The 18,963-nt window shown below is 33.6% G+C and overlaps 1 protein-coding gene across 1 annotated transcript in view; it reads right to left on the reverse strand.

Moving 5' to 3' along the window:
* Positions 1 to 18,963, reverse strand: part of Srbd1 (S1 RNA binding domain 1) — a 210,755-nt gene that overhangs the window by 18,131 nt on the left and 173,661 nt on the right. The window contains exons 17-19 of the mRNA XM_026385739.2: positions 6,813 to 6,919; positions 5,435 to 5,611; positions 3,299 to 3,475 (exon numbers count right to left, since the gene is read on the reverse strand). Coding sequence (XP_026241524.2) covers positions 3,299 to 3,475; positions 5,435 to 5,611; positions 6,813 to 6,919 — 461 coding nt within the window. The remainder of the gene's footprint in view (positions 1 to 3,298; positions 3,476 to 5,434; positions 5,612 to 6,812; positions 6,920 to 18,963) is intronic.

An 18,963-nucleotide genomic window follows, 5' to 3' on the forward strand; every position in this document is an offset into this window, starting at 1 on the left:
GGAATATATATATCAATCATCTTTATCCTATTTCTCAGCAGAATGTTCCTAAAACCCTTGTAATGTCGGGATAAAAGTGTCTTTTGCATGCTAATGAAATGACTGGTGGCTAGAGGTCCCTAGATAGCTTCAAGATGGGGGTTGCTCACCAAAAAAGCCAACTATGTGATTAGAGGATTGGAACTTCAAGCCCCATGCTGATCACCAATAGACAATGATGTAATTGATCATGCCTCTTCAAAAAACCAAAAGTACTGGATTCAGATCACTTTCCAGGCAGCTGAGCATGTGCAGGTACTGGGAAGGCAGTGCCCTCGGAACAGCACAAGTTTCCATGCCCCTTATCCCCTACCTTGTCCTATGCATTCATTACATTTTGCTGTTCATTTGTATCCTGGAAATATCCTTCATAATAAATGGATAAACATAAGTATTTTCCCTGAGTTCTATGAACTGGCAAATTAACTAAACCCAAGGAGGGTGTCATGGGAACCCCAATTAATATTTTCTTTCTTTTGTTTGTTTATTTAATTTTTGTGGGGGAGGTACTGGGGATGAAACTCAGGGCCTTATGCACATTAGGGAGTCCTAATTTGGAACAGGATGGTCAAAAGCCCAAGTCACAATCTGTGCTTGTGATTTGCACTTGAAGTGGGGGCAGTTTTGTGGGACAGAACCCTAAACTTGTAGAATCTGACACTACCACTAGGTAGATGGTGTTATAATTGAATTAGAGGGTGTCCAGCTAGTATCTGCTAAAGAATCAGCTACAGAATTGGGTTTTGAGGACACACATTTTGGTGACCAGGGATCTCAGAAATATTCTATATCATACTGAGAGTAAAGAATAAAAGAAATAGTTTGGTTTTCCTGTATCTCTTAAAATCTATAAATAGAAGAAAAGCTACAGTATGCCCTCACAATGAAATACTATTCAGCAATGAAAAGGAACAAGCTGCCGGTATGTGTTACAAGGTAGATAAAATTCTAAACATAAACATCATGCTCTAAGAAGCTTTACACAAATGAGTCAGATATAAATTTAGAGATACAGAGAGAAAATTGAGTGTCTAAAGGAGAAATGTTCCTGTTAGAGTATGAATGGGTAGCTTGTGAACAACTTGTAAGCTAGACAAAAAAGCCTAAAGGATAGAAAGGGACCAAAATGTAAGAGAACCTAAACATCCCATAAATTACTTCTTAACTTTTCAGCTCTAAGTTTTCTAGAATGTAGCAAAGCAGGAACAAAAACCAAATAGAAAAAGACCATTAACCACATGAAGCTTCAGGCTAACACTGATCAGAATACAACCCTCTAATGTGTGATCAACCTATCTACCATGTGATCATCCAACAGAGCACACAACCACCAGATGTTGATATCAGCAGAAAGCAACAAACCAGACCAGACTGCAGTCTCGGGGAAGGCCAGGCCCTTTGCATCATATTCAACTGTTATGTACCCTAAAAAAACCCAACCTTATTCCCTGGTGGTGGGTATGTCTCAAGATTCCCTGCATTCTGTTCTGAGAATACCTATCTTCACCTTTCATTTTCTAATAAAGTTGTTTCTTTCTTCAGTAAAACCTGACTCTTTTCTAAACATGGTCAAGAGATTAGAAGGTCCAAGTACAGGTCTCCTCTGTCTCTGGAGAGACCTCTTCGTACCCGCTTCTGGTGACATGAAGATAACTGTGGTATTGCTTACATGAAGTTCTAAAAGTAAAAAACTAATTAGAACAAGTAGTTACTTCTGGGAGGCTGGAGCAGGATTGGCAGGGAAGAGAAAACGTTTGGGGATACTAGTAATATTCTCTTTCTTTATTGGGGTTTGGGTTACACAGACGTAGATATATGTCAAAATTCAGCTAAAGTACAGTTAAAATTTAATTGTCTATGAATTTTGCCTCAAAAAATACTGTAAAGAATCATCAAAATATAGTTAATTGGGCTGGGGATGTGGCTCAAGCGGTAGCGCGCTCGCCTGGCATGCCTGCGGCCCCGGTTCAATCCTCAGCACCACATACAAAGATGTTGTGTCCACCAAAAACTAAAAAATAAATATTAAAATTCTCTCTCGATTGTTCTCTCTCTCTCTCTTAAAAAAAAAAATATATATATATATATAGTTAATTGTATTCATGATGAAGAATTTAGAGGAAAGTGTATTGATGTCTGCAATTTTTTATTTGTTCTTATTAGTTATACATTACAACAGAATGTATTTTGACATATTATACATATATGGAATATAACTTCCCATTCTTCTGGTTGTACATGATGTAGAATTACACTGGTTGTGTAATCATATATGCACACAGGAAAATAATGTCAATGCATCCAAAAAAATAAGAAACCAATTGAAGAACAGATGGATATATATGGGGAAAAACTGGTAGAATAAAATGTAAACGATAAAATCTACATGTGGGTATAGAGGACTTCACTTTAGATTTTTTTTCAACATTTTTGTGTGTTTACATTTTTTCATAATAAAATGTTGGGTGGGGGGGAGAAAGCATTGTTTTGAGGTTAACAGAATATTATTTTTTACTTTTCCCCCTATTTTCTAAATTCACTATAATGTGCTCTATCTTATAAATTAAACAGTTTTAAAAGAAAACAAACCAATGGAATTTACTTAAATAATTTCAAGACAAGTTTCATATCCACTTTAAAGTCAATAAATTATTCACTATTTTTTAACTCACTATAATATAATTCAGCAAGTCACTGGTTTTGAACTGATTAAAAAATTTTAAAGATAATTAAATGTGCTATTAAAAAGTTATTTTTTTCTTTTAATGCCTTATATTAAACTTCTCTTGTATTCAAAAACCTCCTTGTATCACTCTGTGTTAAACTGTAAAGACACATTGTTTCTTAGATTCTGTAATAACTTACCAGGACAGTATTTCTTAGGAACTCTGAATTGGCTGTTTACTTTCAAAAGTGCTTTAACTTTAGAGAAGCATAAGATTATGCCAGGTGCTAGTCAATTGTGTCCTGTTAATTTCCAAAACAAACAGAAGAGAGTGCCATGCAAATTCCATTACACACACTTAACCATTAGAACCAGGGTTTATTAGCTTGACACTGATCCAGGAATAATGGTTTCATTCCTCAATGAAATAAAATAATGTGCCACATAACTGAGCAATGCGGAACTTCTAAAAAATGTTGTCATGTTATTAAACATAGTCATATTTTTCAATTTCCATTATGCCCAAACAAAGGTCATTTGCTGTAGAGAATTCACTATGGGCATGGAGAATTCTTACATGGGCTTCAAACTTACCTCATTGCTATATCATATGATTCTGGATGAATACAAGTCTGATCCAGAGGATTTGGCTTCAGTACAATATCCACTGTAGTTTTGCTCTTCTTTTTACCTTGCTTCTCACTTGTGACCTCTCCTGCTGAAGATTTTACAGCAACCCCTTGAATTTGGCTTGAAGATTCAGTTTGCTGACTATGGCAGTCATTTAAAACCCAGAATAAAACAAATTTTAAAAAGAGGAAAGGTTGGGCAGAAAAGAAAAGACACTTTAATTAAAGGCATGTTTATTTATCTGCCATAGAAATATACACAAACAGCAACCATTCACTTCACAGAAACTATCACTTATGTGTTTAAACCATTGTTAATAGATCTTTCTGTTAATTAAAGCCAAAAACATTCTTAACTGATTCGGTCTGTGCAATTGGCATTCTACGAGAGAACAGAAAAATGCAAATAATATGATGATGATTTCTCAGTTGAAGAAAATCCCAAGTTTTCAAAAGAACCTAGTGAGTACAGAATAAGATGAATGGAAAAAAGACTCACACCTGACATAAATAATTTTTTAAAAACCTAAAAATCTTTCAAGAGAGTAAAATGACAAATTGCAGGCACCTTTCACTTTTTATTTCTTTAAAAAAACTATTGGACTTTTTGAATAGAGTGTTCAAAAAACATAAAACAAATAGAGAATTATTTTATCATCAATTTTATTTCTGCCTTCAAGATTTTGTGATCTACTTGGAACTTCCACCACTCCATTGTTCTGCAAGACTTACCCATGTTCTGGTACTTAAAACAGTTTCTCTTTTTACATTTAATCCATTTGGAATTTGAGAATAACAAGTAAAGTGGGACTACAGCATCCTTCACACATATCAAACTTTTGATAGTTGTCATAAATGCCATTGATGGATAATTTATCAACTTTTCCCCAGTTTTTGAATTGTTACTTTTATTATAAACTAAGTTCCAACTACATTTTGGTGGATTTCAGACTCTATTCTGTTTTATTTATTCTATATCAAAACCACATTTAAATCATTAGTATGTTTGTTATTAAGCTTTACAATATATCCTACTATCTTGTGGGGCTGCTTTCCCTTTAGTCTTTTCTAGAATAAAGATTATTTTTTCATATAACCTTTATTATAATTCTGTCAAGAGAAAAAATACATGTCAATAAGTTAAGTAATCCCACAGGAGCAGATACATAAAAGCTATTTTTTTTCATAATTATAAAATGCTAAGAAGTTTATCTAATTTCTTTGCTTTTGTGCTACCAGGATTAGAAAGTAAGAATTTAGGAGGAGAGGCTGGGGTTGTGGCTCAGTGGTAGAGCACGTTCCCAATACATGTGAGGACCTGGGTGTGATCCTCATCACCACATAATTAATAAATAATTAAGATTAAAAAAAAAAAGAATTTAGGGGGAATGGAGTGATACTGGCCAAATTATATTGTTATATTGTGTACACGTATGAATATGTAACACAAATTCCATCATTATGTATAATTATAATGCACCAATAAAAATGTAGAAAAAAGAAAGTAAGAATTTAATTTAATCTACATAATTGATAACTAATGCTAAGGGAGGAGTTATCAGCATGAAGTAGTCAGTGCTAAATCATATTTGACACCTCATCTCAGACCATTTCTTCCTACTACACTACACTCTAATCATGCTAGCCTTCATGTTGTTTCTCAAATATACCAAAGTTGGTCCTACCTTAAAATTTTGCACACTCACTATTTGCTTTCTTTCTGATCCTTGTGGCCCCTTTGTTTCATGTAAAACTCTACTGAAGTAACTTTTAAATAAATAACTCATCTAAAGCATTTGCCCTGCTCTCCAACACAATGTCACATCTTTCTGTTTTAATTTTTATAGCACTTATGTACTATCTGAAGCTATTTATTTTACTAGTTGATTATATTTTTCAAACTTCATGATTCCATGAGAACAGGGAATTTGCTGACTTCATAATTGCTGCATTCCCAGTGCCTAGCAAAAAACAGACACTCGACACATACTGAATGAAGGCATAAACAAGGGGCATCTAGAATTTATGTCAGTCATAGGCTGAGTAACCATCAAAAGAGAGAAGGAAGAAAATAGTATGAGAAATACACTTTTATAATCACCTGCAAAATGTTCGAATATAATCCTGGTTAATTCTGATGAAACCAGCACACTGTTGGAAGGATTTTGGACCCAGCCCTTTCACTTTCTTCAGCTGTTCTCTGTTGATAAAGGGTCCATTTTTCTCTCGACATTCAATAATATTTTTGGCTCTGTTGGCATTGAGTCCGGCAATGTGCCTAAAAAATAAATAAGTGGACAAAATGAATAAACTGGGAAAAAGTTCTCATCTAAAAAGATAATGATATAAAACATCTGGTCATAAAATCAATTGCAAGTACATATTATATGACAAAAGTTAATACAAAAGGGTATTAAATCAAAAGGGCAAACAGGAAATAAGGACAACAGAATGCAAAAATAATGACAAAACCAGATGCTGTCAAAGAGGCTGGTAAGTGGTCAACACTGATTCAAGGGGAAAAAAAATTCTTTATAATAATTCTCAAATTCATCGTATTTCTGAATCAAGAGAAAACTCTATTTCTATTTAGTTTAAAATGACAGTTAGCAGTAGAAGTTTCAATAGCTATGATTATGTTGTACCATCCTTTTGTGGTGGTGGTGGGGATCTGTCTGTTTTCATTAAAGAGAACCACAGAAGGATACTTATCCATGAATGTTGACATTAGAATGAGAACAATTTCATTAGGTAGTTTGCTTGGTGTCAACTAAAACATTATTTTAGAGAATCTCAATTCTATTATGGAATTCCATATTTGGAATTATGTAATGTTTGTAGCCATGGCAGACAAGCAATACCTTAAAACATAAAGGATATTTTCCACTGTACCAGTTTCAGTAAAAAAGGTCCAGATCAGGGAATTTCATACTGCAATAGCATACTGTGCAATAAATACAAGACTACAAACAGAAAAAGCAGCTCTTCTGCAACCACAGGTAAAAAAAAGGACAGTATGTAAGATAAATCAGTATGATGAAAATTTTGTTAGGTGACATGTGGAATCAGGGTAAAAATATGGTGACCAGACGTTGGAATTTCAGAATTTTATCTTTTGGTTGATGCCAACTATGATCGATGCATGCAAGAGAATGAACTAGTGAAAAATACCTACTCTCATGTGGGAAACAGCTCTTTTACATGTTAACTTTATTTAAATTCTATTAGAGACACTAATGCACTCAATGGTTGCCATATGCTTTTCACTTTAAATTTGCAATATTAAAAATGATAATGTGAATTGTTATAATTATTTCCTTAAATGACATCTTTCTCTCTGATTATCTAAAGCAATGTATAATCCATAGATTTTCTACACTTGACAACTTTACACATGTCTCTTGTTCTGCTGGAGTTTGGACTAGATAGCCAATTATATTCAAGATTCTATGATCTTCAGTTACAGATTTCTGTCTCACCTTAGCAAAACTTCTGAACAGATGTTAATATCCACTCCCACAAAGCTGACACATTCTTCTACAACACTGTCCAGTGTGGCCTTGAGTAATGTCTGAGATACATCATGCTGAGAAGACAAAATCAAATATCAATCAAAAGCAAAGGAGATGCAGCTCTTGGACTATTCTGTTATTCTGCCTATACTCCTGGTAGATATCTAACACACGTCACAGAGAATTTCTTCATTCCTCTTAAATACACCTATCAGATTTAACAGACCTGAACTTAATGAATCTGTATGTTCTGATACACTAAGATACTCATACACCTGATTTGAACATAAGAATACCAATATTTTTTCTTTGTCTGAAATTCTACCTAGAGTAGTCATTCTCAAACCATAGCCTGCATCAAAATCACTTGTAGGGATTGTTAAAATACAAATTTTTTATACTCAGTGTTCCATTCTTCTGGATCATTCCTTTACTCAAAGACATAGGTGTCAAAGTTTTCTACGCAGTATAGTTATGCTCTCAAGACTCTTGGTAACGCAGCATTTCCAAACAGAACCGTCCTCTATTATCTCTGAGATTTTCTTTTAAGCTTTAGATGGTCATTCTTGGAAGCTACCTTAATCTTAACAGAAGATATCAACAGAAGAGATTTTAGAATACTTCAAAACTCCTATTTCTTCCTCAAATGGTTACTGTTCAATGGCTTGTTAACTAAAACAGTGAAGGGCCTGCAGTTCAGTCATGTCTCTAGGATTAACAACCAAGTTCATGAAGACACGATACCATAATTAACCACAGGGCCAACAATAATCATAGGGCAGCATTTATTTTAATATGCTTCCTGATTTCAGAGTGTTAAAAGGTGAGAAAATATTCATCTTACAATTGAAGAAATACACTATCTAAAAGTAAGTATTGCTTGGCTAAACAAACCTGTTACTACAATTAATATACTTGATATTATTGAAGATTCTAATTTTCTGATTGTTCTCCTGGTTATGAACTGTAGGTCAACGTATTTCTCCAAATGTCTTAAGTAAGTATGAAAAACAATATAGTATAGTTCCCATACATCACAATTACATTTACCATTTAATAACAGAAGTTTATGCTCCAGAAGACTGAGAATACAGAAGTGCTTCTGTATTTAAGAGATAACCTTGTAACTATCCAGGCCAGAGCTAAAATTTTTGGATATAATTTTAAAATGTAATAAGCAAACATCATGATGAAAAAGAATAGAATGAACCTCATTCTGAGACCTCATTACTACTGAGCCATACCTTTTAAGAAGCTAAACAGTGAACTGGAGATACAGCTCAGTGATAAGAGAGTTTGCCTAGCAAGCATGCATGAGCCCTGGGCTCTATCCCTAGTACAAAAAAAAAAAAAAAAAAAAAACCCAAAAAGCAAAACAAAACAAAACAAAAAAACCTACATAGTCTTTTCCTTGTCTAAAAAGAGAGATAAAAAGGCAGATTGACTATTTAAGTCAGTTTTTGCAGTTATTGTGACCAAAAGACCTGACAAGAACAATATAGAAGAGGAAAAGCTTATTTGGGCTAAAAATTTCAGAGGTCTCAGTTTAAAGATGGCCAATTCCATTGCTCTGGGCCAGAAATGAAGCAGAACATGGCAGAAGGGTGTGGCAGAGGGAAGCAACTCAGGAAACAGACAAAGCCAGCAATCTGAATACTTTAACTGAGTTAGTACAAGTCACCCTTAAAATCATTTATACTTAGAAGAAACAAATAGTGAAGTAGGATTTACAGAGGTAAACTCAACTATTAGATAGAGAAGTGTTAATAGTATCAAATTTGAAGAAAATGTTGACTCAACTTAGTAATCTTTGACTTGACTGTAGCCATTCTAAATAGAAAAGAACAAATTCTAAGACTTTAAAATAAATTTAATTTTTAAAAAAAGTTTTACAAATATGCAAAACTTAATAATAGATCTCAGATGTTTGTTAGTAATAATATTCTTGTAGATGACATCTTAAAACCTTCAAAGTTTAAAAAAAAATTGGAACACTCATAACTAGAATGGCTAACATGAAAAAAATGGAAAATATCAAGTGCTAGTAAGGATGCAGAACAACTGGAATGCTCAAAATATTATCATGGTAAGTTAAGAACATGTTAGATCAGATGTTAAGTTTATGGAGGATTTATTGTGTATGGCTCAAATATAATTCACATAAAAATTAAATCAGATATATTTATGCAATGTAAAAATGTATTATTATTCAATACATGTTAAACTAGACAAGCTTTAAAGGAATAAAACTTAACAAATTCTGAGGAACACAGAAATTGCCAAAACTGACAAGAAGAAAAGAAAATCTGAAAAAACTTAACAACAAGTAAAAAGATTCAATCAGTAACCACAAATCTCCCAACAAAATAAAAAGTTCAGATCTGGATAGCTTCATTGATAAATAATATTAATCATTTTTTTAAAAAAACTATTATCAATCCTTCTCAAATTCTTCCAAAAAGAAAAACAGTAATAAAAAGGATAACTCTTCCAAAGTCATCTATGAGGCTGGCATTACCATGACACCAAAGTCACCCAAAGATACCATAGGAAAACTTAGACCAATATCCTTTATGAATACAGGTGCAAAAATTCAACACAATACTAGCACACAAATCTAACAACATGTTAAGTGAATCATAAGCCATGATATACATAATAGTGTATTCAGAATATATGAAATTTAAAAACCCATGTTTACGTCCCCCACACCCATCAGAAAATAATCCTAGACATTTTACAACTTTTCATTTTGAAATAATTTCAAATTAAAAAAAATATGTAAGAGCAATTCAAAGAAAATCCCTATAGTCTTCCCTCCAATAAATATTTCAGTGTTTTTTCCAAATAACAAGAACATTGTCACACATATCCACAACACAACTGTTAAAATGAAGAAACGCATCAATGTAATATTATTATCTAATGTACAGCCCATACTGAAATTTCATCAACTGTCCCAATTATACTTTATAGTGTTTTTTTTCCTAATCCAGGATCACATATGGCATTTAGTTATCTTCTCTTTTTATATTCTTGCTAGGCAACTTCAAACATGGTTCTAAGATCCCCAAATCCTGGTATTCACAGACTTATATAATATATTCCCACTGAGTGTGGAATTAATGACTCTTGTTTGAATCAATTCTAAGATTATCTTATGAATCAAAGATGTGAAAAAATATTTTCAATCTCAATCCAATTCAAATTTAAAAGAGCAACCTCAATCGAGTACCACTGTGTACTCACAGCATTGTTCTTATGTGTTCTGGACTACAAAAAAATTAATGAACAGCCTACACCCACACATTAAATTAAATCTTTTCCAACTTTTGTATTTGGGCATTAAAAACATTAAAATATAAATAAAATAGCATTTACTCTTACTATCATGTAGTAGAAAAGTTACATATATTTTTTTTTGGAAAAAAACTTTATTCTGAATTATATTCACTTGTAAAGAGTAACATACATATACTCAAATATATGTGTGATGGGTACCCCAGTCATGATGTAAAATGTGTTTCCTAGCATATGCCATGATCAAAAGGAATAAAAAAAATTGTCTAAATAAATGATGGTGGTGCCATTCCATTTATTTAATGAAATGTGAGGGAAAATCTGCTGTTTACAAATGCCAGGCATTGTGTCACGTGAAGGAACTAGCTGGGGAGAAGCTGACTCACCAAAGACAGCAGAAGGCATTCACTGAAAGGTTGGTGGGTTATTCTGGAGCTCCTGAATCAACTAGCTTAGGACTCATTCCTCCTCTGGGCTTCTCATAATAACATTTCCTTATTGTTTAACAAAGAATAATAATTTCCTTATTGTTCAAGCCATTGACTTAAGATCTCTTGTGTTTTTCTAACTAATTCGTTCACTTTATCTAGGGGCTCAAAGTCTAGTGGGAAGACAGAAGTAATGAAACCTACAATAACCATGCTAGAAAAACCTTTGAACTTTTATTGTCAGACATTACGGTAAGTCTTTATGATATCATCTAACTGAATCTTATACCATATATATAATTTTATATAGTACCTTCATAAATAAAAATTTATTCTAAGGAAATAGCAAGATATATGCAAAGATAGGCATGTATGTGTGTGTGTGTGTGTGTGTGTGTGTACACACAATCTAAAAATGCACCTAGAAGGGATTCATACAAATAAATTACAGACTAGCCTCATAGTAAACTAGGATGAGGCAAGTAAAAAACACAGTAGACTATCTATTTCACCAAAATACCTTAGAAGGAAAGAGGTCCAAGATGACACATTGAGTTAAAATTTAACTCCTCTAGAAGTTACTAATGTAAGAGAAATTTCCAGAAGCTCTGCTATCAACTATAATCATGGATTTTGTCTACATTCTTCCCCAACTTTTTGCTTAAGAAAGTACTGAGAGTTGACACTATTTTCTCAAAGTAAAAATCTTACATATTTGGGAGAAGGAAAATGGGACAACATTGCACACTGTGGGGGCTGGGGTTGTGGCTCAGTCGTAGAGCGCTTGCCTAGCATGTGTAAGGCACTGAGTTTGATTCTCAGCACCACATAAAAATAAATAAAGGTCTACCAACAACTAAAAAAATATATTTTTTTAAAAAGTCACACACTGTGCTCATAATAGTGTCCTTGATAAAGCAGAAGTATTCATTTTACCATTTAAAAAATATTTTCTAAGCAACTATTATGTACCAGACACTGTGCTAGTTGTGCTAGGTGCTGAAAGCATAGGAAAAATCAAAAGTATTCCATGTCTAGAATCTCCATTTAGACTTGCCGAAAGCTGAGATGTGACACATTGCCCTACTGGCAATCACAAGAGGCGAGAGGCCCCCAAGACTGACTGTGTTACTGATCACCAAGGACTTCATGCCAGGAAAAAAAAGGACTGTTCCATTTTTAAAAGAAGTTACCCAATTCTACATTTTGGGGCAAGTTATTTGAATTATATAAACAGTATCTTTTGAATTTAAGGAAATGCTGTTTGAGCAATTAAATTTTTATGTAAAATTTATGAGATTTTTAAAAAGGAACATAAGTGGTCATTTATGCTGGTCAGCTTTTTTGACGTAAGAACTCACATTTTTATTATTACTCTACCACAAACTTCTGAAGGATTGTTCATCAAACTGCCATGTTTTATTTTGTTCTGAAGCACTAAAATTATCTCACAATTATTAAGGAAAAAAAATCATTCCAGATGCAACACTGTCGTCTCTCCAACTGTTGCAAGAACAACATTCCACTTTATATATTCCATGTTAAACTTTAAGTTTATGCCTCAGTGGTTTTCTGGTGCAATATTCTTACTTGTTTTACTTAGCATTATCACTCAGGTCCCTTACTATTGCCAAAATACAAAACACTAGAGCTAAAGAAGCAAAAAAATTTAACAGGGAAAATCTACCCAATTTTAAATAAAAGCAAGTGTTTTTTTTTTTTTTCTCCTCACCTTGAATCTACTTTCCTTTGATTGACGGGTGACAATTTAAAAGAATCATCCAGGGGAGTGTGTTAATGACCTATGAAAGAGCTGACAGGAAACATTTGAGCAACCAGAAAAATGTGTGCTTAAAAGCAGCAGCTCCTCCAATTCTTCACATCCAGTATACAAGAAGGCTTTTATGTTCTCCCTATAAAGATGAGGACCATGTTCAGAAATACTTGAGCCGTTTAAAAACCAGTGTTCTAGATTTACTGATCACAGATAATTGCAAAAAGACAAAGATTTCTTCCTAAGCACATTCTTTTTTTTTTTTTAATGCTTGGAACTAGCAGAACTTTTTTTTTTTTTTTTTTTTTAATGAATAAATTGTACAATGAACCACACATTGTGCTATGAAACTCTGGGACCAAGATAGCAAAAAGGGTATCAGTCTTTCAGCACTTGAGAGATTTTTCCAGATCCGAAAATTCAGATCAAAATATGGCCAGTGGTTATAAGAAAAAAGAAAAAAAAATTCAACATAGGAAGATGTTCTCTTTACAAATTTTCCTCCTCTGAAAAAGTATGTGGAAGGTATGCTGAAGACTCTTCAACTGCAAACTCAGCATTTACATACTATTTTGCATGAACTTAAACTATTTAATAGAAATCAATCATTCAAGTCAACTTCATGGAAAGGTCCCTGGGACAATGATTTGCCTTATATGTTCTACAAAGAAAAAATGGAAGTTAATTTTAAAAATCTAACCTTTAGGACTTGAATAGTCCGACTTCTAAGGCATAAACTTTCTGGGGTACCAAATGAGTATCCACAGATGTTCAGTGAGGTTCCCCCACTTTGCATGGCCCGAACTCCTATTTCCGAGGACACTCTGGAATCTACATTCAGCTCACAAATCTTTAGCAGCTTTTCTGTGCCTTAATATCTGGCAACTGATTTTTAGATAGGAGACAACAATGTAGGACACTATGACCTCAGAAAGGGGGAAACTACATAGGACAAACCACAAAATGTCCCAGTTTTCTATCTGAGGACACTTTCTAGATCTTGGTACAAGCAGAGCATGACAGTCTTAATGAGCTAGGGAAAGATAAAGTAGAGGTCAGGAGTGTTGAGACAACTGGAATTTTAAAAGCGTATCAAAGAGAACAAAGATTTGAAAAGCAGAACTCCAGAAATTTTTATAAGAGACACCTTAAGTATTTAGTATAAAGTTGCACATACCCAGGGCACAAGGACAAGACTATACAAGGCCAGAGGAGACATAGCTGCCTGGAAGTTGTGGGCTACACAGAGAATTCCGAGATTGCAAAGAACTTGGACACATAAGATGTCCTCCCAGACATAACGAGGAGACTGCCTTGAATATCTTCAATACTTTGTTGATACCCCAGAAAGGGTAAAAGTAAGATATTCTAGTCCTAGAGTAAGGGCTACCTGACTTTCCTCCTAAAAAACTTTAAAATAAACAATCCTTACCAAGCTGAGTTCACTGGTAAATTCTACCAAACATTTAAGGAAAAAAATATCAATTCTCCTTATTGTCTTGTAGAACAAATAGAAGTTAATTTTAAAAACAGAAGCAGCAGGAATACTTTCTAATTCATTCTATGAAGAAAGTATTACTCTAATCCAAAACCAGATAAGGACATTTTAAGAAAACCACAAACCAGTACCACTTACGAAGAGAGGTGCAAAAATTCTCAATTAAATACCAGCAAATTTAATTTAACAATGTATAAACATAATTACATATCATGATCAACTGTGATTTATTCCAAGTATGCAAATTTGGCTTGACATTCAAAAAAAATAATTAATGGATTTTATCAAATCAACATGCTAATTTTAAAAATAACATAATCCAAACTCTCAGCAATCTAAGCATAGAGGGGAACACTCTCTACTTGATTAAAAACATTTACAAAAACAAAACCAAAAAACCTACAGCTAATATTACATTCAATGTAAGAAACTAGAAGATTTATCACTAACGTCAGGCACAAGGCAAGGGTGACCTTTCTTGTTGCTCTTTTTTAACATTATATTGTAAGTCCTAGCAATGAAATAAGAAAAGGAAATAAAGGTGAAGGATCAGGAAGGAAGAAACTTTTCACTGATGACATGATAATATAGAAAATTCAAAAGAATCAACAAAAAATTCCTAGAATAAGTGATTATAGTGATGATGCAGGATACAAAATGAATATAGAAAAGTCAATCACTTTCCTATATACCAGCAATGAATCAAGTGCCACTGGAAATTTAAAAACACATTTCCCTTTATTAATGTACCCCCCAAATAAAGCGGGCATACCTGTGCGCGCACACGCGCGCGCGCACACACACACACACACACACACACATGAATTATCTATATGGAGAAAACTATAAAAATAAATCAAAGCATTAAATGAGTGGAGAGATAGTCCACAGTCCATGGACTACGAAGATGTCAAGATGTTAGTTCTAATCATCTTGAACTATAGATTCAAAATACTCCTAATCACATAACATTTATTTTGGGAATATCAAACTGATTCTAAAGTTTACATAGGTAAAGGATCCAGAACAGCTAACAAAATACTGAAGGAGAACAAGGACAGAGGACTGACACTATGCAATTTTAAGATATACTATGAAGCCAAAGTAATTAACACAACGTGGTATTCATGAAAAAGAGACATAGAGAGCACAGAAACAGACCCACATAAATATAGACAACTGATCTTTAACAAAGAAACAAAGGCAATACAATGGAGAAAAGACAGTCTTTCAACAAATGGTGCTGGAACAACTAGACCTCAACATGAAAAATATCAATCTAGACACAGACCTGAAACCCTTCACAAAACTAATTCAAAATGGACCACAGTCTTAAATGTAAAATGTGAAGCAATAAAACTTCTAGAAAATAACATAGGAGAAAATCTAAATGACCTTGGTATGACAAAGAATTTTTAGATACAACACCAAAGGCATGAACAGAAATAACTGAGAAGCTGAACTTCATTAAAATCAAAACCCTCTGCTTTGCAAAGGACACTGTCAAGAAAATGAGAAGATAATCCACACACTGGGAGAAATTATTTACAAAAGATATATCTGATAAATAACTGTTATCCAAAATATATAAATAACTTTTAAAACTCACCAAGAACCAAACAAGCAACTTGATTAAAAAATGGGCAAAAGACCTGAACAGATACTTCCCCAAAGAAGATATACGGATGGCAAACATGCAGTGGAAAGATGGTCCACATCATATGTCATTAGAGAATTCTAAATTAAAACATTAATGAGTTACTACTGCCCATCTATTAGAATATCTGAAACACACAATAATTGTGTTTCTAAACACAATGAACTGAAATGAACAGAAAACACATCCACTGAAAAATTTCATGGTTTTATCCATAATTTCCAAAACTTAGAAGTGACCAAAATGCACTTCAGTAGATGAATGAATAAACTGGTATATCAGAACAATGGAATATTAATCAGCAATAAAAAGAAATAAGCTATCATCAAGCCATGAAAAGACATGAACAAATCTTCAATGCATATTACTAAGTAAAAGAAATAAATCTGAAAAGACTACACACTATATAATCTCAATCCTATCACATTCAGGAAAAGGCAAAACTAAAGAGACAATGAAAAAAAGCAGTGGTTACTAGTGGCCAAAGGACAGGGCTGATGAAGTGGCATAGCAGAGCATTTTTTAGGGTAGTAAAACTATTCTGTATTATAATAATGAATGCATCTCATTATACATTTGTCCAACCCTACAGGATATAAAACATCAGGAGTGAACTCTACTTTCAACTATGGACTTTGATGACCATGATGTGTCAATATAAGTTCACTGTAATAAATACACCCATTCTGGTGAAGGATGTTGATAGTGTGGAGGCTGTGTTGATATGAAGTGAGAAAAGTATAAGAGGGCTCTCTGTACTTTCTGTTCAGTTTTGCTGTGACCCTAAAACTGCTCTAAAAATTCCTATCACATTCAGTCTAATCTGATGGTTAACTACTTGGTTCTCAGAGCGAACTTCAATTTTTTTTTAAAAGAAGACAATAAATTTGCATTCAACAATCCAGTACCTATAATGTCCACCATACAATAAAAGATAGCTAGATACATTAAGAAATAAGTCAATGGGATAGATCATTCACTCAATACGAAAGCAGAAGCAACCTAGAATGATGACCCAGATGTTGGAAATAGCATACAAGAATTTTAAAGTAGCTCCAGGCCTACTTACAGGAAAATATAGTTACAAATGAATGAATATGGAAAACAGCAAGAGAGAAACAGAAACTATAATAAGTAACCAAAGAACTGAAAAATAGTGTCTGAAATTAAAAAAAAAATAATGGATGGGTTTCATAATTGATCGGAGAAGAAACAAATCAGGGAACATGAAGAGAGATCAGCAGAGATTACTCCATCAAAAAGAACAGGATTACAAAACAAATAGGTAGTGATGGAGGGAGAAATAGAGCCTCAATGTCCCACAAGACAAGATAAAAACATGTAAATATGTGTAATGGAAATCCTAAGAGAGAATAGAACAGATAGATATTTGAAGAAGTAAAATGAAAACTTTCACAAGGTTTCTGAAAAACACAATATACAGATCCAAGAAGCTCAGTGACCCCCAAGAAGGATAAAAAGAAGGGAAAACCCCATCTAGTCAAACTGCTAGAAAACAAAGATAAAATATGAAAGCCAAAAGAATGAAAGGATACACTATATATAGAAGGATAACGACTTATCAATGGCTAAATTCTTATTAGAAACAACAGGGACTAGGAAACAATGAAATGACATCTTTAAAGTGCCGAATAATAATAATAAAAACATACACAAAATCCTGTCACCCTCAAGTTCTATATATTTCAAAAATGAAGGAAAAATAAAGGCCTTTATAGATAAATGAGAACTCAATACCAGCAGATCTACACATAAAGTTAAAGGGAAATTTCAGACTACAGAAAATTGACACCAGAAGGAAAATGCATGGATAAATATAAATTTCTATGTGTGTGTATACATTTTAATTTTACTTAGAAGACATGAACATTTAAAGCAAAAATTATAACACGATTTTTCTGGATGTATACACTATATGTATATAAATAATATATGCACATATATACAAATATTATATATATTTAACACATGCAAACACACCTACAGTAGCACAAAGGAGAGTGGTAAGGACTGTGAAAAGTTTAAGAATATATTATAATCCCTAGAATAACCACTAAGAAAAAAATGCCAAGCAGTACAGCTGAAAATCCAGTAAAATAAAAATTGAAAACTAAAAATTATTTTATTTTCTGCCCAATATAAGACAGGAAAAGACCAAAAGGCAGATTGGACAAACAGCAAATAACAGTTATAGACCTTAATTCAACCATATCAACTGATATTAAGTGTTAGTGAAATAAATTCTCTAATTAAAAGGAAAGATAAGATAGGTGTGATGTCACAAGCCTATAATCCCAGCAGCTTGGGAGGCTGAGTCAGTAGGATTGAGAGTTCAAAGCCAGACTCAGCAATGGCAAGGCACTAAGTAACTAAGTGAAACCCTTTATGTAAATAAAATACAAAATAGGGCTGGGGATTGGCTCAGTGGTTGAGTGCCCCTGAATTCAATTCCTGGTACCCAAACCAAAACAAACAAAAAAGGCAAATGTAATCAATAAAGATTGTATTGCTTAAAATTTTTGCATTCTTTGTGAAAACTATAAACAAATAAAAAAATCAACATAAGTTTCTAAAGTGTTATTTCAGATAATAAGGTTCAAAGGGAACAGTGATGCCCTTAACTCCATCTCCCTTTCAGGTTTCTAAGCTACAGAGTAGGTAGCTGGTGTATAAAATAAAGAACACTTCTGATTTTGTCCATTGGAACCTGATAGGTGGTGTCCTCCTGGCTCCAAAGCATAATGTCTTTTGTACAAAGTCAATTTCAAAGCCAGAATCATTCTCAGCATATCTTCATGAGAGTCAATTAAAGAGGAGGAGGAGGAGGAGAAGGAGGAGGAGGAGGAGGAGAAGGAGGAGGAGGAGGAGGAGGAGGAGAGGAGGAGGAACAGTTAGGTAGCGCAAGCTTGCTAGTCAGCTGTTTGTTTGGTTCTCATTCACTAACTACCAACAAAGACACTGATCCTGCCTATGAGGATAAAAATTTAAACAAAAATGTATAACCACTTTACGAATCATGGGAATAAAAAGTCTCTTCGTATGTTACTCTAACAGTCCTGTGTTTATTACATCTTAATCTACTTAGACTTTCCTCAGATCTCCCAATAGGTGCTCTTATATCCCCCTAGTGGTTACAGGTCGATATGGCGGTGGAAAGACGGGCCATACTGGCTAAGTAAAGATCATAAATCCTAAATGTCTGCTTTGCCCATGTACTTTTCCAAGCCAATGCCTTGCACTGTCTAATTTGCTATAAACAAGGAAAACATTAACACATCTGAACTGGACCATACTATCTGCCCCATGTGTGGTCCCTATGCTAAAACATAATCCCGGCTCATGACATAGGCATGAACAAATACACACCAATTAGCAACACATTTTGACCTGACATAATACAAAGGAGTCGACATTTCCACTGTAAATCTCTATTTTTAGAG

The sequence above is a fragment of the Urocitellus parryii genome, chromosome 12, assembly GCF_045843805.1.
Source record: "Urocitellus parryii isolate mUroPar1 chromosome 12, mUroPar1.hap1, whole genome shotgun sequence".
NCBI classification, from domain to species: Eukaryota; Metazoa; Chordata; class Mammalia; order Rodentia; family Sciuridae; genus Urocitellus; species Urocitellus parryii.